The sequence below is a fragment of the Dreissena polymorpha genome, chromosome 3 (assembly GCF_020536995.1).
Source record: "Dreissena polymorpha isolate Duluth1 chromosome 3, UMN_Dpol_1.0, whole genome shotgun sequence".
NCBI lineage: Eukaryota > Metazoa > Mollusca > Bivalvia > Myida > Dreissenidae > Dreissena > Dreissena polymorpha.
In genome coordinates this window covers 141,465,432-141,486,871 of record NC_068357.1, presented here as the reverse complement: position 1 = coordinate 141,486,871, position 21,440 = coordinate 141,465,432, and the positions used below count along the sequence as shown (strand labels likewise).

The following is a 21,440-nucleotide window of genomic DNA, read 5'->3' as shown; positions in this document are numbered from 1 at the left end:
ATGTTTTAAATACCAACAACATATTTATAATTAGTAATCTGCTCAGTGGATGTATGTCACGGAAACGAGTGTTTGACAATTGTAAGCGTTCAGTTTACTTGAAAAAGTTAAAACATCTGACAAGATTATCGTAAGAAAATGGGATAAGACAAATATGGTTTCATTTATATGTTAATTTATCTGTATATAATCAGATTCATATGCAGTGTTTTTATGCTCCCCAAAAATTTTCGGGGAGCATATAGTTGCCAGTTTGAAGTTCCTTCCGTACTTCCTTCCTTCCGTCACACTTTTGTTACAGTTTCTCATAGCACCTTCAATACTTTACCGATCTCTTTCATATTTGGCATGTAGGTACCTTGCATGGACCTCTACCTTTTGACGAGGTTTCAGGTCACTGGGGTCAAGGTCACAGAGGCTAATAATAGATTTTTTTAGGTGGATATTAACACATAGATTGACAAAGTGCATCATCAGGGAGCATCCATCAGTTTCACTGATATTCTTGTTTTCCACCATTTTGGGATGAGGCCAGGTCCCTTTGGATTGTGAAAATTCATGGTGTTTTGCCTTAAAATAGGGAAATTAGTGTTGTTATTGTTTTGCTAACAAAAGCTTCAAAATTGATGATACAAGTGTGTCCAGTATTATATTTACTAAGGTTGATCTTATATGAATGGGAGATGATTGGAAATATTGAGATCTAAAAAAATAAAATTTGGGAAAAATATATACTTATTTTCCATTGGGAATGGGTCAGGTTACCAGACCCGATTTTCAATGAAAAAAACACACACTGCATATATTGCTTTATTATGTTTGTCGTGCTGTACAGTTAACTTAAACAGCATGGAACTTAAATGTACATTGCAAGGTGAATATATTTATATTAATTAAAATAATTTAAATACATCAATTACCATTCAATGTGCTTGTTTATATATTCATGTTTTTCCCACAGCAATCTGATGCGATTAAATGTTTCTCCCAAAACAAGGTATTCATGACATGTGTTTGTCCTTTTTTGCCTAAACTGAGCGTTAAAATGCCCTTTTTGAAAGTAATGCGCCGTGCCCCTTTGCCAATCTGGGAAAAACACTACATGACATAGTGACGATACATGCCACACAACAGTTGATACAAAAGCTCTCCTTAATTATTTATTTCTCAGCTGAGCTAAAAGTGAAGATTGTTTACTGCGGAAAATTGTCTGAGGAGTATTTAATCAATTAATTAGTTTTTTTGTTGTCTCATTTACTGTTCAAAATAAAAAAGTGTAAATTTCATTACTACTGATTACGATGAACATTTAATTCATTGTTTACAATTTGTTTGGTGCTTCAAATAGACCTTGAGCCAACCAGAAATTCGAGACATCGAGTTCAACTGCATCTAGAAAATGTATAATTTACAGTAGTCAGAGTCATGAGGGAGCTGCTTCTGTAACATCATAAAGAACTGTAGTCCTTAGTTGGTAGTATGCTAATTTGTGTATAATCTCTTTTTTTCAGTGAAATGGATCGGTGTTGGTCAAGCCAGAGCATCAATCATAGAGTTGTATTAGATACTGAGAGGAAATGTGGGTTTTATGACATTATTCCTTTGTATATTGAACACTGAAGTTTGTAACAATGATTTACAATGTAATATGTCACTTGAGTCTTATTTTTAATAACAATAAAAATTACCGATATTAAAAATATTAATTAAGAGTGCCAGTGGATATGTTGATTTTCCTAGATTGGAATGGAGTATGATTTTATTGTAATGGGTAAATTGTTTAATAATAATAAATAAAAATGCTTTTTGTATGATCAGTATAATTGACATGTTTTGAATATATTTCCCTTTTTAAAGGGAATTGCGGTGGTTACTGTCATGTAAATCTTACTTATGTTGATGTTAACATGTGTATGAAATTTAATTTAACTGAATCAAATTCTAAATGCATGTGTATTTAAAAAATAAACTTGGTTTATAAATGATCTTTGGTTGGTGAAAGCTCAATAAGATTATTATATGGCAGTGCTCCAGCTAAGATTGTCGAAAGGGCTTTTTCGTCTCGCATTATTTTGTCAAAAGGGCACTTTCGAGTGTGCGTTCGTATCTGAAATGCTCCCTGTTGCATATTAGTTTTGATATTATTAATAATTGTTAGGACATATGATTTCCATTATTATTAAACCATGCAAATAAAATGTCTACAATGAGGAATAAATTAATTACAATGTAAAAAAAGATTTGTAAATAAATTGTCCTTTTTTTTTTTAATAAATAAAAGGGCAGTGCCTCGGAAGGGCAGGGCGGAGAGCCCTTCCATTAAGGCTTAGCTGGAGCACTGATATGGTGTTTACTAATATTATATCTGAACACTCAATGTATGAGTTATGTACACAAATTACTATTTGTTGATTTCTTACTATTTTGTTAAAATAATATTGTTAATTTTTAGATGCTCTTTTTTTTTGTTACATTTTACAAGGCACTTGTTTTATTATGTTGTTTCTTGAAATTTTGTATTATTTTATTAGACTCGCTGGTGATAGCTTTTGATGAAATCACAGTTTTGTCAGTTGGAAATAAGCTTATTAATTAAAAGACATTTCAGTTGCTTGATTTTGTAATGCTGCATAATAGTAATATTACATTTTGTATTTCATTTTAGAATTTCATTTTCATGTTCCAAACATCTCAAAATAAAGATACTCTGGATAAGAATCTGCACATATGTATGGGCTGTGCTCTGTGAAAAGGGGGATTTAATTCAATGTGCGTTAAGTGTCGTCCTAGATTAGCCTGTGCGGGACGACACTTTCCTCTTTTATGATATTTTCAAGAAAGTCTCTCAACAAAAATTAAGTTTAGGCAGAAAGTGTCGTCCATGATTAGCTTGTGCTGACTGCACAGGCTGACTGCACAGGCTAATCTTGGATGCACTTTAAGCACATGCATTAAACCTGATTTCACAGAGAAAGGCTCATATTTGCTTTGTATGTATTCACCGTATTTCTAACATATTCTTTTCTATATCTTTTACATTGAGATTTGACTGAAATGCTTACTCAAAAATGGTGTTTACATTTAATCATTTTTCTGGTCTCTCAGTGAAATGTGGGCCCTGTCCCGAAATTTGTCATAGGGTCAAGTGTAGTAACAATTTGTAATTTTTAAAACACTGTCATACCTCAGCTTGCAGGCAATATCAAACACAAACTTGCAATAAGTTTTAAAGACACGAGTTATGCCTTTGGAAAATCTTGTTTGGGAATCGTAAAAAGAACAGAAGTAATTTTTGTGCGTGCCATTATCATGTCACCAAATCTTAAGGCCTATAAATGATTTTCAAAATTCACCATCATTTCTGCGCCCGCACTGGTCTTGTTACGATTCAATTAACTGATTGTTGTTAACATATTTACTATAAGTTGTTTGTCTTGAATTATTAGAAATATTTTAAATGTATGTTCTTAAAAAAAAAATATTTTCGCATTTTCTAAACGAAGGTTACGTAAACTAATGCACTAAGACCAATTGCAAATATTTTGAATTGAGTGAAACTGTTAGATTTTGATCCCTTGATGAATATATTTGTTAGATTTTGATCCCTTGATAAATATATTGGTTAAATAAAGAAGAGTACTATGGTTTTACTCTAAATTACTCAAGCTTCATCTTTGGTGTAACCAAATGTCTTCTATTTAATCCAGTATTATATTGTTAAATTGAATCTCTGTTTCATACCCAGTGTTCTCACCCAATTGGTAGGGTACTCATCCATGTGTTCCTTTTTGTTTTTGTTTTTTCATTTGTCCAGATTTTTTTGATTTTGTTAGTGCTTTATTTCTCAAATGCTATATTACAGGTAATATTCTTTTTGTGGGCTGACTTCAGGGCTCGAAATTGACACTTGCACACTCGCAAAATGCGAGTGAAAAATACCGATTGCGAGACAAGTTTTAAGCCACTATAATTTTTTTTCGAGTAATAGTGAAGAGTAATATTGCTAAATGCGCTCGACGTTGTAAACGCTAAACCGCAGTTCAATTTATAGAACGTCCGAATACCCGTATGCGGAAGCTCGCACCTTGTATGTAGACTGGTATACTTATAGTACATATATGCGGATGGTATTGGTACAAAGAACGTGAAACAGTCTATTATCCACACACGTTCATTATAAGAGACATAAAACTTATACAGTCATGGCGTCGAAGCGAAAAATAACTAGTTTCTTTTTGCCCACTGATGGAAATAACAATACGAAATATAAAGCAAAGTGAACCGTTTAGTTAGGTAAAAAAAACGGAAATTAAATCCTTCTACGAAAACAGTGAAAATTGGGAAAAAGAACTTAATATATAACACTAAAACTTGTTGATGTCATATTTTATTTTGTTTTAATAGTACTAAACTAATGTCCAAACTTGCTTTTATTTATGTTTCCAGTCAAATTTGCGAGAATGTTTTTGATTTTGCGAGTTGGTATTAAAGCTGCTCGCAATTTTTTGCTAGTAGAAAAAAAGGTTAAATTCGAGCCCTGGACTTGTTGTATTCTCCAAACATACTTTTCAAGGAGTGGGTTTTGAATAAAATAAAGTACCGGTAATCTTGCGTTGTTTTTGTCTTCTGTGTTAGGCATGGTATTGACACAATTACAAGCAGCAGTTACAGCATATGAGACATGTCATGCAAAAACAGGTCTTATGCCATGTGGCCAGAGTTCCAGACCAGCCTGTGCATTTTTTGAGAGTGATAAGGAGCTACCCAATTCCACTATAAAGTCACAAAAGGTTTTGTGATCTAATTAGCCAACATCCTATCTCCTGGCCAGACAGCACGGCTGGTCTGGAGAAAAGCCATTCTTGCATGTCGCATCTAGTAATGCATACATTTATGTGTAGTCTTGCTTCCGATTAATCTAACAGATCGCTCGATCATGTTCTTGCCAGAAGCTGTGGACGATTTGGCTGGGCATGACTTTTAAGTTTAACCTTGAGCTGTTGTGACTGACTCCTGCCTTCTGATCATTGTAGCAAAATATCATGAAAATCCTTTGCTCTTTTTACCTTAAAGAAAGTTGTGACCTTTACTGGCCTGAGTGACTCGTTCATTCTCCACATTGTCTCACTGACCTTAAAATTTCAGCTAAATTTTATAAAAATACCTAAAAGTGTATAGGAGACATTGAGCAGATATGATAGCGTAAAGGACAGACGGATGAAGATCTATCCAATGACACCTTCCCATTTTGCCGAGGGAGATTAATTAATAATGCCTTTTTCGCTTATTCTGTAAGCCTGTATAATGGTCAAAAATTTAGGAATTTGATTAAATAAAGTCTGCAACATGCCAAGATGGTTTCTGTGTTAAAGTACAAATCAAGTACACGTTTTATTTACCTTTTATTTCAGCTGTCTCATTCTGACAAATAGAAAACAACAAATAAAATACAAAAATGTTCAGATCAGTTGAAAGCATGAAGACAGAAATTTTATTTTCTATTTAAGAATGATCTAGTAACAATGTGTCTGTATCTGCAAAAGAACCAAAATAGAATGATTAACAATCAACAACAAGCAAAACAAACACAAACTCGAACATTCACAGTTATGACAAGTAAATTGTGACAAATGGCCAGTGCGGAAGGATTATGCCCACAGACAGTGAAATGTTTGGGACCCACACCCCAGACCTACAGAGTAAAAGAGCAGTCTTTTATCCTGTTATAAACATTGAAAACAATATCACCAATCAAAACAATCCTTTTTTGCAAATTGTAAATTATTGTCACTTCTTCAAGCCTTTATGCATAATATAAGGCTAAGTAAGTTGTCACGGTCTCACCCATCCCCTAAAAGTTGCGGGGCCCATAAGCGGTTGCCTAATCTGCATAATGACTAATCTGGGACTCAAAAGGGCCCATAATCACAACGGCCATTAAAAAAATGGAACCGAACAAAATGCTTTTACATAAGTATGTGTATGCAGATGAATCATGGCTGCAGTCTATAAAGCTGTTGCATATGTCTTGTACCGGTAGGTATTTACTTCTAACATTGCTTCAGTGCAGGTGCAGCACTGAGCCATGACAATCATGAAAACATGCTGTGGTCACAAAATGTTTACAGTGGTAAAAACCCTATTCGGACTGTCTAACTAAATTGTAATCCTTTAGTTAAAATGTCTTCTTCATATCGATGCAAATTATTTATTCAATAATTTAACACAGCCTGCATCAAATATGAATAAAAAATCATACAATGAAGCAAATATTAAACAATAGCAGATATTCTCATGAAATTGCAGTACAAAAAGTACAATGGTAAAACAATGCTGTATGTGTCTTTAGTTTTCATTTTATGCAGATTACATGCAGTGGGTGAGGTTATGGCACATAAGGTGTTCACGTTTAATATTAAGTATTTTTTCAGAGATACATTTAATATGACACTAAACAAAAAATAAACAAATTGTGTCACTCGGGTTACTCAAAACACAAACAATAATTTATGTAACTATTTTGCGGAAATAAGATAATACCTTAATTTTTCTGATGTTTTGTCGCTGCTTTTCCCCAGATTTACCACGAACCAGTGTAAGCGATTTGCATAATTCTGGCTGAAGTTTTACAAGCAGCGAAAACTTTCATTGAATATTGCGCAATAACACACATCCATGATGGAAGTTCGGATGTTTTCCTTACTAGTGATGTCGGTTACAACCAGATTTTTCATTTTTTGTTCACATGTTTTGTTACATCAGTGTTTTGCCCCATACCCCTTAAAACATTATCAATAAAAATTGATATTGATATAAGAAATGGAATAGGTTGTGTAGAGTCCAGATTGATTCCTGAATAATACAATCCCAGTGCTTATAGATTTAGCATTCAAACGTTGCATTTATACAAATATACTTTCTCCTCAGATTTTAATTCTTATAAGAATTTGTTAACATCTTTGTGAACTTCATCCTATGTAATCTTGTAGCTCCAGGTTGGGGATATTGGAAACACCTCAGGAAAAACCCTTCCCACTACTGGATTCACCACAAGTCTTCTTTATTTAACAGATCCTTTGGATAAAACAACTGTTTATGAAGCATACTTGACACTCAACAGTAACTAATCAGCTTGAGAGAGGACAATTGACTCTCCTGTAGATCCGTATGTTAGGGCCCCCCCCCCCCCCCAGGTACACAGTGTGTGGGTGTCAATGGACCATGTGCTCCAGGATGCCTTGCCGTATCAGGTGCTCACACTCAGAACGCAGGAGGAAATGCTGAAATTGGTGCAAGACTTACATTACTTAATGTCACAAACTTTTGAATCAGTTTTTTTTTGTCCTGGACATTAGCCATCTAAGCAAGACTAATTTTTAGTTAATCTTTTAAGGGAACAAATGGTTACAAGCTCACATAAATAAATCTGATCAGCTTAGAAAGTATGGGTTGAAAGGTTTAACCATGATTGAGCTAATTAGATAACTATGGATTTACAAGAGCTGTCACCATAGGATGACATGATATGCCCCCAAAAAACGCTTTTTTTAAACCTAAATGCAGATTTCGAAACCTAAATGCGGACCCTAAGTTCAAGGTCAAAGGAGTCAAAATTTGTGTGCGTATGGAAAGGCCTTGTCCATATACACATGCATACCAAATATGAAGGTTACATCTGAAGCAACATAGAATTTATGAGCATTTTTCTAAACCTAAACGCAAAGTGTGGCGAACAGACAGATGGACAGAAATGCGATCACTAAATCGGGGGCATAAAAACATGGCACGCATTATACAAATTTCATTCTCCTAAAATGCAATGAAAGACTGTTCAATTTTTAATACTGGTTTAGATTTTTGTCATCTGCATACAATGCAATTAAATTACAAATCAAAGATCATATTGCAATTTCAAGTAATATACAGTAGTACCGGTAGATCAGTCCAAAAGATATTCATGGGAGAAATTTTTTTGCAAAGTGTACTAACTTTTCCAAGAAGCTGTCACATCAAGTGTATCCCTTGCCACAGGTGCATTGTTGGCATAAAGATACAGTAAGGATTGAACAAGATGTGTTTGTGAAACACAATGTCCCCCTATATGATGTTTGACATTGTAGGATGACCTTGACCTTGTGAAGGATGACCTTGACCTTTCACCACTCAAAATGTGCAGCTCCATGAGATACACATGCATGCCAAATATCAAGTTGCTATCTTCAATATTGCAAAAGTATTCATAAAATAAGCGATTTGGGCCACATATATTTGACCTCTGACCTTGAAGGATGACCTTGACCTTGACCTTTCACCACGTAAAATGAGCAGCTCCATGAGATGCACATGCATGCCAAATATCAAGTTGCTATCTTCAATATTGCAAAAGTATTCATAAAATGAGCGATTTTGGCCACATATAATTGACCTCTGACCTTGAAGGATGACCTTGACCTTGACCTTTCACCACTCAAAATGTGCAGCTCCATGAGATACACATGCATGCCAAATATCAAGTTGCTATCTTCAATATTGCAAAAGTATTCATAAAATGAGCAATTTTGGCCACATATATTTGACCTCTGACCTTGAAGGATGACCTTGACCTTGACCTTTCACCACTCAAAATGTGCAGCTTCATGAGATACACATGCATGCCAAATATGAAGTTGCTATCTTCAATATAGCAAAAGTTATTGCAAAATGTTAAAGTTGGCGCAAACAGACAGACAGACCAACAGACCAACAGACAGACAGGGCAAAAACAATATGTCCCCCACTACTATAGTGGGGGACATAAAAAACAATATGTCCCCCACTTCTATAGTGGGGGACATAAAAAAGGAAGAGAAAATGCTATACAAGGCCCTCGCATAATGTTTATTCAAACAAAGAACAATAACTCCTTAAAAATAACCCAATTGTGTAACTCTCACAATATTTGCTGTAGAACTTGCAATTATAAATTTGTTAAAAATTAACAGAAAATGCATGCAAAATGTAGGAGTTGCGTACAGAAGCTTCAATATGCGAGACAAAACAAATGACAATAACTAATAACAAGAGGGCCATGATGGCCCTGAATCGCGCCACTGTTTTTTATGCGAAAAAAAGCATAAAATGCGCATGGGTTGAAATGTTCTCAAGCATGTGACTTTCTTTTTCTATCCCTTGTCCCACTGGGCGCTTAAAGTTGGAAGGGTATGTTCATTTTTGTGACCCCCAGGGCAGGGTCAAATTTGACCGCAGGGGCATAATTTGAAAAAACTTGGTAGAGAATTTTAAGATTTTAATACATACCAAATTTGGTAGAAATAGGCCCAATGGTTATGGACAAGAAGATTTTAAAGTTTGCACAAAATAGGCCCAATATAAGCATATGTTCAATTTTGTGACCCCTGGGGAACGGTTAAATTTGATCCCACGGGCTTAATTTGAACAAACTTTGTATAGGACTATTAGATGTCACTACGTACCGAATTTGGTAGCCCTAGGCCCTACGGTTAGGGACAAGAAGATTTTTAAAGTTTGCACAAAATAGGCTTTATATAAGCATATGTGCATTTTTGTGACCCCCGGGGCAGGGTCAAATTTGACCCCAGGGGCATAATTTGAACAAACAAAGTAGAGAACTATTAAATGTAACTTCATACCAAATGTGGTAGTACTAGGCCCAATTGTTATGGACAAGAAGATTTTTTAAGTTTGCACAAAATAGGCTTTATATAAGCATATGTTCAATTTATTGACCCCAGGGGCGGGGTCAAATTTGACCCCAGGGGCATAATTTAAACAAATTTGAAAGAGGTTCACCCCAGGAACATTTGTGAGAAGTTTTATCAGAATTAGACTTGTAGTTTAGGAGAAGAAGATGTTTAAAGAAAAAGTTCACGCATGGACGCACCCACGCACGACGGACACAGGACAATGACATAAGCCCAGTAGGCCTCTGGCCAGTGGAGCTAAAAATTGTATCGTTAAACCTTGATAAGATGCGTTGCAGAAATTGCAGATCATTTTTCTGTAACAGATTGATGAAAATCAAACACAAAATGTAGGGGTTAAGCTCAAAGCATTTAAATGTAATTTTATACAAAAGGCAATAACTTCTTTAAAAACATAACTAACTATAGAAATCTTTCCAACATGCGCTATAGCACTTGGTGATAATCATTTTGTAAAAGTTTGATAAAAACATCATGCAAAATGTGGGAGTTTCATGCAGAACAGAGTGAAGCAAGGGGTCAGGCACAAAGATAGGAACACACAGATGCCTATCATGTCTATATTCCTATGCCTTAAGGCAAGTTCATTTATTGATTGATGTATTTGTGGAGTGAGGCTTTAAAACATATAAAATATCATACTGATCATGGAATAATAGCAAAACAGTGTCTCACCTGACTATTTTTCTTGAGCACAACAATGTTGCCATCGTGTGTTTCGAATTCACCATGGTCCACAAGGCACCTGACCTGCAAGTATGGTATTTATTCAATTGATATATGAGCCTCATTTTATGGAAAACTGAGCTAAATGCAGCGGCGTAAAGTGTTGTGCCAGATAAGCACGAGCAGTCTGCACAGGCTAATCAAAGACGACACTTTCCGCCTCAACTTGATTTTCGTTTAGAAGATATCTCCTTTAAACAAAAAATTGCATAAAACAGCAAAATTGTCTCTAATAACTCTATGAGGATTGCAAAGGTTAATCTGCGATGACAATTTATGACATGCATTATTCCCAATCTTCCCCGGTTAAGGTGGCCCATATATCAACACAAAACAAACATTGGACGAAAACTTTGTCACAAAAGTGACTTAAAATACCCACACACACCGCTTTGTCACAAGACTAGCAGTACATGGCTAATTGCATACATAACTAACAAACAAATTGATGGCAATTCTTAAAAATATTTTCAAGCACATCTACGCTTCATGGAGATGTCATATTTCAAGCTTCAATTTAATTGCGTGTTAAATGTGGACATTGTAAGCTTTTGTCCACAGTTTTGTTGGTTTAGAATTGCTAAATCGTATTGTTATTTTGTAAGCAGTCAACTGGGTAAAATACAAGCACATGCTGCTACTAGTAGGTTTAGAACAGGTAGTCATGTATTAACTTTATAAAATGTTTACCTCAATATAGAGTGTCTTGGGTGGTTTCATGTCTTGTGTCAAGTCAAGACCCCCTGTTCCTCCAATGGACCTCATATAGTTGGCTAGGCACTTGTTATACTTGTTAAACCACTGGACCTTTTGGGAGAATACAGATCAACTAGAAGCTTATACAAGCAAGCCAGTGCAATTTTATACCTCTGCAAGTTTAATGTCGCATTTGTCTATAAGAAAATCGTCTTCTGAGAGGAACACCTTCTGAGGGGGTAATCACGTGACGATCAAGTAGCAGACTTCCGTACCGAAACAGGTATTTTTCGCTGATGTTTATTACTTTTGTTTAATGTTTAAATGCCGCTCACTTTCCAGCCACATCAGTAAGAAAGAGATAGGTGTTTAGTTTGTATCAATATTCGCTGTTCTTAGCGGGCACTGTACTTGTGTTCCCGATAAGAAATTCGTAGTCAGTTAAGTCAAGATAAAAAGTGAATATTGTAACAAAAAAACAACTTATCTCTTTCTTGCAGATATGGCTGGAAATTAAACAGAACTACACAAATTACTAAAAGTAAAAAAGGGTATAAAACGGCGAAAAATGCCTGTCTCTGCAAAGACAACGCCATCTTGATTGTCACATGATTAACCCTATGACATTAGTCTTTTGAGTATTCTATATCAATAACCAGAGATGTGTTTGTCAGAAACACAATGCCCCCTATTGTGACGCTTTGAAGCCATTAATTTGACCTTTGACCTTGAAGGATGACCTTGACCTTAACCATTTACCACTCAAAATGAGCAGCTCCATGAGATACACATGCATGCCAAAATCAAGTTGCTATCTTCAATAGTGCAAAAGTTATGATCAAGGTTAAAGTTTTGACGCCGCTTTGAAGACATATAATTGACCTTTGACCTTGAAGGATGACCTTGAACTTTCACCACTCAAAATGTGCAGCTCCATGAGATACACATGCATGCCAAATATCAAGTTGCTATCTTCAATATTGCAAAAGTTATTCATTGTTGCAAAACTTTAACCAAGGTTAAAGTTTTCCACGGAATGACAGACAGACAGGCCAAAAACAATATACCCCCAATCATTCGATCCGGGTGCATAAAAATCAGTAACAGTAGTATTTAAATACTTTGGATTCATTCCATTTTCTTTTCATGTATACAATTTTGCAATTTATGTTATTATGTCTGATGAAAGACTTAAAACATCAGTGTTTGTTAAACATTTGATTTGGTGGTTGAGCAGCCACATAAAACTAAAAAACAAATATTGTTCAACAAAAAGAAATTAGTTTCACACTACCTCTTGTTCTGACAGGTTATATTTGATGTCTTGAGGGAGAACACTGCCGAACTCCCAGCGCATGTCTCGTATCTTTTGTATCCTGTTGTATCTGCAAACATGACGGACACCAATCTTATAAATAAAATTCAATGACAGACGATAGGTATATGTGCAATAAGGTTTAATAAAACAGAACTTATGCACATACATTTTATCACTTATAATTTACATCACTATGTTATATATATATATTACCCAGTATATACTTTGCAAATATTACGAAATTTTTAACTATTTTTACAGAGATAATATTTTCAATTAAATCAACTTATTGAGCGTTTGTACTCAAAACATTTTTTTAACTTGTTAATCTCTCCTAACTTTGGGATAAAAAAATACTAAACTCACATGTAGGCTAACAAACACCGCTTATTCCTTTCCAAAGCAGCGTGTCTTAGTTGGACACCAGAAAACAGCCCACTCTCACCAGCTACTGTTGCACTACTGGAAACATAAAAGGTAAGAAATACTGGTTTGTTTTGCCTTATTCAACAGTATTGTAGCCACATAACTGAAGTCAGTAAACCTACTCACACTCTTCCTGGTTTACCAGTATTTAATGTGCATGCTTATGCTGGTAACTGACAACTACTTTATTAAGCTGTTTGTGGAGAATTCCTACACAAGTAAAGTGGCCTGCAAGGCTTGCAAGCTGGGAATGGGACCCACTCTCTTTGGATTTGTTGTACACCGCTCAAACAGCTGATTATTTAGTGTAATGGTCTGTGTTTTGGTCCAGTAATTACTAAATTCAAAGCTCCTATTTAATCATTTTTTACAGTATAATAAATAACCTCCCAAATCCCAATCAGAATAAATTATTTGATTACATCTCCAGGAAAACCATGCTTAATGCATCATCAATGTCGATAAAGAATCGTCCTAGTTAAGGCTGTGCTGTCCACACTAAATATTCTTGAACATGCTCTTTTGCAGAAATGTTCAGTTTCAGGGCTCATTTTATTTGTTCACTTGCAGATAATGCTCTTTTGGAATAAAATTGATGCATCTTTCTTCCTTTTGTGAGTTTTTCAGTTTGCAACTGGAAATTTTGTCATTTGCCTTAAATGGCAAATCGCCCTTTTAAGATTAATTTATAAAGAAGGAAACAAATCACTGGTCAACCCTTCATATCAATTGGCTTCAAATTTTCATCACTTATCCTTGAGGTCTGTGTGGAAACATTACACTTCATTAAAAAAAAATCAAAGGGCAATATTTCCCTGAAAGATAATTGTCACTGAACACTGAACAAGTTTTATCAATGTCAGTTCACTAGTTAAGTCCCTGAAAACTAACTGAAACAAAACAAAATGATGATGCGTATGTGCAACCTTTAATGTTTCATCAGGGTCAAATAATAAGTTCATCATTCTGATCTGACACAGAAATTTACTATGAATTACAATATTAAAAAGCAATGATTTCCTGGAAGAAAAGCAACATAAGCATGTCCACCATAAGGGATGCTCCATAGTAATATTTGTTTCTTAGATCTCAGAAAGACATGCCAGTAGAAAATGACATACAAACAACCGAAGGCCAATAACTCCCTTAAGTATTATTGGACAGGAACAACCTGATAATATGCGCATATCCATCAAAAAGGGGAGCTGTATGTCCTCAAGTTTCATCAAATTCCTATCACTAATGTCTGATATATCAAGCTGAAACTAATTACGGTATTATTCAAAGGGCAATTACTCCCTTAAAGTAAAAAGAGCAGAACGACCTGAATATTTACTTTTGTCCAATCCCCCTCCCCCAGAGAGGAAAGTGCAAATAAAATAATTAAGTTTCCTCAGGATCGGATCCTTCGTTTCTGAGATCTTGCATTGATATGATACATGTGACTGACTGAAGGATTTACTCACATTGAGTATGACACAATCAATTATCAAGAAAATGTGTTCCAGATTCATGCAAACTCAGTTACCTGAACATTACAATTTGAACTTACAAAGCGGAAACTATATTCCCCCACCTTCTTGGGAGCATAATAACATTATAATAAATACAAACACATGTTGTTACTTTTGAAGGAGAACTCACACATCCTTTTGATTCTGTTCAAAAAGAGCTCTCATTTCTTCAAGAACTTGCCGGACTTTGTCTTCCTGAAAATAAAAACAACAATAACTTGTCACAATAGAAAGGAAAAATACCGATAACTCCACATGCTACATTTAACCTTTTTATGTACCATGATGTATTAAAATGGTTAAATTAAAAAGGTATATATCTTTTCCATTTTTTTACATTTGATAAAAATCACACATGAACTTCTTTAAACAATAAAGGAATCCTCTTCTAAACACAAATCCAGCAAACTGTTATCCCTGATAAGCCTATGCGGACTACTCACGGTAATATGGTACGATAATTAACGCTCATACATTAAACACAGTTTTCCCAGAGACTGCCTCATATATTTATGGTTTTTAATGCAGATGCATCATATAGGGAAGTTATGGTAGAAATATTTGAAGACCACGAATGAATGACAGCGTTTCTTTTCAGTTATATACATGTTATTTAAAACAAGGGCTGTTTGTAAAACATGCATGCCCCCCATATGGGCTGTCATTTGTAGTGGCAGCCATTGTGTGAATACGTTTTTTGTCACTGTGACCTTGACCTTTGACCTAGTGACCTGAAAGTCAATAGGGGTCATATGCCAGTCATGATCAATGTACCTATTAAGTTTCATGATCCTAGGCCTAATTTTTCTTGAGTTATCATCAGGAAACCATTTTACTGTTTTGAGTCACTGTGATCTTGACATAGTGACCTGAAAATTAATAGGGGTCATCTGCCAGTAATGATCAATGTACCTATGATGTTTCATGATCCTAGGCGTAAGCATTCTTGAGTTATCATCCGGAAACCATTTTACTATTTCGAGTCACTGTGACCTTGACCTTTGACTTAGTGACCTGAAAATCAATAGGGGTCATCTGCCAGTCATGATCAATATACCTTTGAAGTTTCATGATCCTTAGCGTAAGCGTTCTTGAGTTATCATCCGGAAATCATTTTACTGTTTCGAGTCACTGTGACCTTGACCTTTGACCTAGTGACCTGAAAATCAAAAGGGGTCATCTGCCAGTCATGATAAATGTTCCTATGAAGTTTCATGATCCTTGGTGTAAGCATTCTTGAGTTATCATCCGGAAACCATTTTACTATTTCGAGTCACTGTGACCTTGACTTTTGACCTATTGACCTGAAAATCAATAGGGGTCATCTGCCAGTCATGATGAATGTACCTATGAAGTTTCATGATCCTGGGCCAAAGCATCCTTGAATTATCATCCGGAAACCATTTTACTATTTCGAGTCACTGTGACCTTGACCTTTGACCTAATGACCTGAAAATCAATAGGGGTCATCTGCCAGTCATAATCAATGTACCTATGAAGTTTCATGATCCTAGACTTAAGCATTCTTGAGTTATCATCCGGAAACCATCTGGTGGACGGACTGACGGACGGACCGGCATGTGCAAAACAATATACCCCCTCTTCTTCGAAGGGGGGCATAAAAAAAGGTTAACAAGGCATTACGTGTCCCATTAATTTTAGCCACCATAACTAGGTAGCTGCAACTTTGGTTATAAAGGTGAAAACTCCAATGGTTTTTATATTTCCGCCAAATTGTCCATTAACAAGAGCTGTCCCAATGTAGCTAGCATTCTGAACTATTCTTTGGCTTTGATAGTATAATGTTAGTTTTTGTATGTCAGTTGTCTTAATTATAAACTTAAACATGCTTAAATTTAATAGTTAATAAACATATTTTTTGTTAATTATTGACAGCCAGCAGGACGTCCAGGCGTAAATTATTCCCCCAAACAGCAGCCGTACATCAGTTTCTGGACAACCAATTATCAACATGTAGGCTGTTTTCTAATACACAGGGCGTACAAATCCCAACAATAAACCTGGTCATTCACTCCGCCCATTAGGTACCATATGCAGTTAACGGCTCAGCGAGTGGCCAACATTGATTTTTCTAGCTCCGCCCAACATCCAGTTATCAGTCTGGCTAATCCAATCAGTTGTTAATTGGCAACTTCAGAAGCATATTTGTTATGGTGTCATTAATGACCATCATTTTAAAAAATGCATTGTATCAAAGCATGCGCATCCTACCAGAGGCATTCAAAATCGAGCAGTGTTGGTCCGTGTTGTGTTACATTCTCAAATGAGCATTTGTCATCCGAAACACACTCCTAATTTTATACATAAACGCGACTTGTACAAGGTCTAGCTTAAAATAAACAAGAAATGTGTTTGTAAGAAACACTATGTTTATTTGACCTTTGACTTTGAAGGATGACCTTGACCTTTCACCACTCAAAATGTGCAGCTCCATGAGATACACATGCACGCCAAATATCAAATTGCTATCTTCAATATTGCAAAGGTGTACATTAAATGAGCGATTTTGACCAATATATTTGACCTTTGACCTTGAAGGATGACCTTGACCTTGAACTTTCACCACTCAAAATGTGCAGCTCCATGAGATACATGTGCATGGCAAATATGAAGTTGCTATCTTCAATATTGGAAAAAGTTATGGCAAATGTTGAAGTTTGAGCAAACAAACACACAAACAAACAAACTGACAGGGCAAAAACAATATGTCCCCCACTATAGTGGGTGGGGGACATAAAAATGCTCATGTATTTTGTGTTGATCCTTTGTCCCAATAAAAGCGCGCCAAAATTATGGTACATAATATAATTATGTACAAAGTCACATTGTCAGAAAGGAAAGCGTAGGTCTTATGATTTTTTTACATTAAAGGGACCTTTTCACTTTTTGGTAAATTGACAAAATTGAAGATTCAAAAGTCTGAAAATTATAAAGCGTTACAAACATGAAAAATTAAATAATTTGGAAAGTCATGTTGTTATCGTTATATTTTGTGACATTATGTGGATTGCTGATATTAAGTATACAATACACTTCTTCCTTCGTGGGCACAGATGGCTGAGTCCAAGTGGTTGAAGAACTAGACTTTTACTCCAAGAGCCCAGTGGAAGATTACTTTCTTTTTCTTTCTTTAATTTTATTCTTGTTTTTTACTGGAGCTATTTAGTTCCAATGTTGACAAACTTCAATACTGTGAAAAGGTCCCTTTAAAAATGTGTAATGCAGAGATCTTTTAATTTCAGATATAAGTTTTGTAGTTCATTTTAACAAGCACAAGCACAAAGTAATAAACCTTAGCAACCAATCAGAAGGGCTGATAGTATGAAACACATTGTACATGATTCAGATTACTACAGGGAGCTTAGTCTTGCCAGTATTTTGTCAAAATAATGCAGTTTTGATCGGTATGTTCAAGAATACATATTGAACTATAGCTTGACATATAACACATGTGTGTTCTTTTATTTTTTCACTTCCAAAATGTATATATATTCATTAAGAGGGCCTATACTACGCATAGACATGCTAATGAATAGAGTTGGAACATGTTCTTATCCAATAATCGACACAAACTATAGGGTGTACTAAATTACTGAAATAAAATAAAAACTTTTAGCACACATGCCAGACATCCCGATCTTGGCGGGACAGTCCTGCTTTTGGGGTGTTTGTCACGGTGTCCCTATGTAACAAAATTTGTCCCGACATTCGTACAAAACGACATAATTATGTTCTATAAGGTCACAATAAAATTCGCTATTCAAGCTCCGTCTGGCTTAAAAACATATCTACTAGTCGAGTGATCCAGTGTTGTTTTTGACACTTTATCAGTGCTCTTTCGGCACATTATTGATTTAATCGGGCATTCTCACTATGGTGTTTGTATGATAGGGGTCGCTAATTGCTAGCGATAGTTGCATCGTAGTGAATTAAACGCAGACTGCTTTAGTATTTCGAGGCCCAAATCAAGTCCAAAGATTCTATTAAGCGGTATTCTGTGTATTATACCTGAGGCTATAAAAATGCTTCAAATCACCAAACAAACTGAGTCCAGACTGATACACATTGATGTTTCATATAAATTTACTTTCGTTTTTGACCGACTTTCAGAAAGTAATTTGTACCTATTGCATCAGTCTAAATTTAGAGTTAATTGATAGATGGTTGAAAAAAACAGTGCTCTATGTGCGCACATCGCGTTGAACGATTACGCCTGCCTCTGTCCCAAATTGAAGTCAAATAGAGGCATGCCTGACATTTCACGTTATGGATTCATCTGCATAGTGCACATGCGTGTTTACTTCCGAAAAATGGTGAATGTCTGTGTTCATGACATTCTTAGGTTAACAATCTGCAAATTGCGGCTGCCCTCAGCGTTGAGCAACGCGAAGGAAACTCCATGTTTAACGAGACAACAATCAATTAAACTTTGTTTGACTTCCTGATTTTCAAATAATATTACATTCATTACAAGTACATATGTATATAAAATAATGACATTCAAAACAATGTATTACAGGTAATTTTCATTGACCAGTAGCCAAATACGAGATCGCTCCGCCCACTTAGTTGTGTTTTCATAAAACGCTTTATCCATTACTCCGACATTCTTTGTTTGTCGGACCATGTGGCTGCAATAAACGAAATCTTATTGATTTTATCATTATTTCGCGAGTTTTATTGACAGATGGCGAGTGGTCAATTATGGAGGGTGACATTTACACATCATGATATGTTAATCTCTTTTGTCAAAACACCACAGACAGCAGTCTACACAATAGGTCAGTAGACAAGCTTTGCGTGTTTTCATGACGCCATACACTTAATCCAGTTCCGTCCAGATGTTCTCTTTAATCAGTGTACAGTACAAACACTGTTTCAATAATTACTCTACTAAAATACCATAACGATAAAGATATGGCGTGTTTGAATTGAAAATAATTTTGAGGAAATATCACTTTATTTGCGATATAATTGTGTTAAAAAATACCAAAGAAACTTTTAACCGAAATCAACAGAATTCGGTGTTCTCTGCTCTACAAAGTGTGTATCCAAAAAATTAATACACGCATGCTTTCCACGCATTAACCTTGAACTTGTACATTGCAGCATAATTTTTGCGCGCTTTTGTCGGGAAATATACATGATGACTGTATAATGGAAGCATTTGTAAACGTCATGTTAACATTAAAAATCAGACGTGTGTTTTGGATTACACACTATTATTCTCATTTGGAAATTTAATGGAACATTTATTCTTGTGTTATATGACATTGTGTTATAAATTAAATATTATTTGTCAAAACGCTTTACGTGTCCTATATTTATTCATATTGTAGACGTACCTGTGAATAAAAACATGTTTATATAAATTATCTTTATTTTCATAAGCCATAGTATTAAACAATTTTTAATTACAATGTTTTATTTTTGGCATGCACAGTAGCACACTGCTAACGTGGTGTCCTGATAAGAACGGAAATTGTCTGCATTTACTGACTAGGCTTAAGTAATAAACGCCGCGGGTATTAGCTAACTTGGCGGAACGCCGTGCGTTTTACGAGTACACCTTGCCTTCCCCGCCACGGAATCACTCTCTAGCAGACAAACACCCTGTGGAGGGAGCGCGTTTTTTGGGGAAAATGCGTGGACTGTACTGTAGAAGTTATGAGCATTTTAAGAAACCTAAACGCAAATTGTGACAGAAACACGGACAATCCGATCACTATATGCCCTCCTTCAGAGCAATAAAAATAAGATCGCGGTGGTGTAGTGGATCAGGTGTCCGCCTAGCGATCGGGAGTAAGTAGGTTCGCTCCCTACTCAAGAGTGTTCTCATTATCTACTCCATAGACACCAAGTACTGGTTCTTCCTAGGAAACGTACACAACGTACCCCGTTAGTAATAATCGAGCATGACTGTCGACAGTATTAAGTTGAAGTAATATACTGATTACTGACTACAGTAAAGGTGGCATGACTGTTGGTTTAAGGTGTCCGGCATTTTGGTCAAATGTCCTGACATTTTCAATGGAATGTCCCGATTTGGCCCTGAACATTTCTGGCATGTATGCTTTTATTTTGGGACGCCCAAAATTTAAGGCTTGGAAGTCAGAACTTCTAACTTGTGTAAGCTATTGGAAGAGCTGGGAATGGGCACGTTTAGAAGCTTTATAGTGGATTGTAACCGAAATTTATATTGTTGCATTTCATTAAGTAATTACATTAAAAGGTGGGAGAGTTCCGTCCAACGATCGTTGTAACTCTCGAATTAACTCTAATGCCCTTTCTGCCAACATTATTATTCTCAGTATCGGTTGAAAATACACATAGGACCTGTGTTCGAACAGATAATGTTATCTTTGATTTTCCCGCAGTAATTCACACTTCCGTCAACAAAGGCAATCTATTTTTCATTGGTAAATGAAGGTGCAGCATGGAACACTAAAAAGGAAAAAGATCAATATATACAGAAAAGACTGATAAACGCACTAGCGTGTTATATAGCAACTATCAATCTCTTCTACCGGGTTTATTCCATATATGGCGAGAATAGAAACAAGGTAAGAGATTTTAAGCTAGCACGTGTTAGCAATATACACATTTTAATTGTGTTACTGTCATTTATAAACATATTAGATTAAATATTTGGAGGAGGATTTCCCGTTTAATTGTCGCATATGTATTCCGTTTATAGGGTTTGACATCTTTATCATATGTCCTTAATTACATGACCAGTCCCCCATTTGGCAGTGTTTTAGCGATTCTCAATTTAAATAGTCTATTCAGACTACATGGGCGTTGCTTAAATTATTATCATTGGATCCGCGAACATTTAAAATGCTGAAACTTTAAACAAATATGCCATTATTTGAGTCTTTTATTTCATTTGGGAACCGGCAATCAACGTAGTGATTTATTAATTTAAGCTATGTGAGAATATAAAAAATAACAGCAATAGCAATACGAAATGTTTAATGCATGCTATACAACAACACAAGTACACAGTGTGATTAA

General features: G+C 35.5%; 2 protein-coding genes across 3 annotated transcripts in view; one reads left to right on the top strand and one right to left on the bottom strand.

The window, feature by feature from the left end:
- LOC127871713 (adenylosuccinate synthetase-like) overlaps positions 1-4,611 on the top strand; it is a 48,651-nt gene extending 44,040 nt beyond the window's left edge. The window contains exon 13 of the mRNA XM_052414856.1: positions 1,512-4,611. Coding sequence (XP_052270816.1) covers positions 1,512-1,564 — 53 coding nt within the window. The 3' untranslated portion in view covers positions 1,565-4,611. The remainder of the gene's footprint in view (positions 1-1,511) is intronic.
- A 778-nt stretch (positions 4,612-5,389) lies between these two features.
- LOC127871716 (DNA replication complex GINS protein PSF1-like) lies at positions 5,390-20,853 on the bottom strand. Of its 2 annotated transcripts, XM_052414859.1 has the most exons (8): positions 20,648-20,853; positions 14,533-14,597; positions 12,829-12,924; positions 12,439-12,529; positions 11,139-11,255; positions 10,398-10,472; positions 9,981-10,018; positions 5,390-7,280 (listed from the first exon to the last, which is right to left on the bottom strand). In XM_052414859.1, the coding sequence occupies exons 1-8, from the start codon at positions 20,720-20,722 to the stop codon at positions 7,247-7,249; spliced, it is 591 nt and encodes a 196-aa protein (XP_052270819.1). In that variant the 5' UTR covers positions 20,723-20,853; the 3' UTR covers positions 5,390-7,246. The 2 variants fall into 2 exon arrangements, with proteins under 2 accessions (XP_052270819.1, XP_052270820.1); XM_052414860.1 differs by lacking the exon at positions 9,981-10,018.
- Between the last annotated feature and the right edge of the window lie 587 nt (positions 20,854-21,440).

Excerpts from the sequence above, each read along its gene's own strand:
- LOC127871716 (XM_052414859.1), bottom strand. The coding sequence starts at position 20,722 with ATGTTGGCAGAAAGGGCATTAGAGTTAATTCGAGAGTTACAACGATCG. Across the intron at positions 12,925-14,532 it reads GAACAGAATCAAAAGGATGT|TAGTGCAACAGTAGCTGGTG; the intron begins GTGAGTTCTCCT and ends TTATGTTTCCAG. Across the intron at positions 10,473-11,138 it reads CCAAGACACTCTATATTGAG|GTCAGGTGCCTTGTGGACCA; the intron begins GTAAACATTTTA and ends CCATACTTGCAG.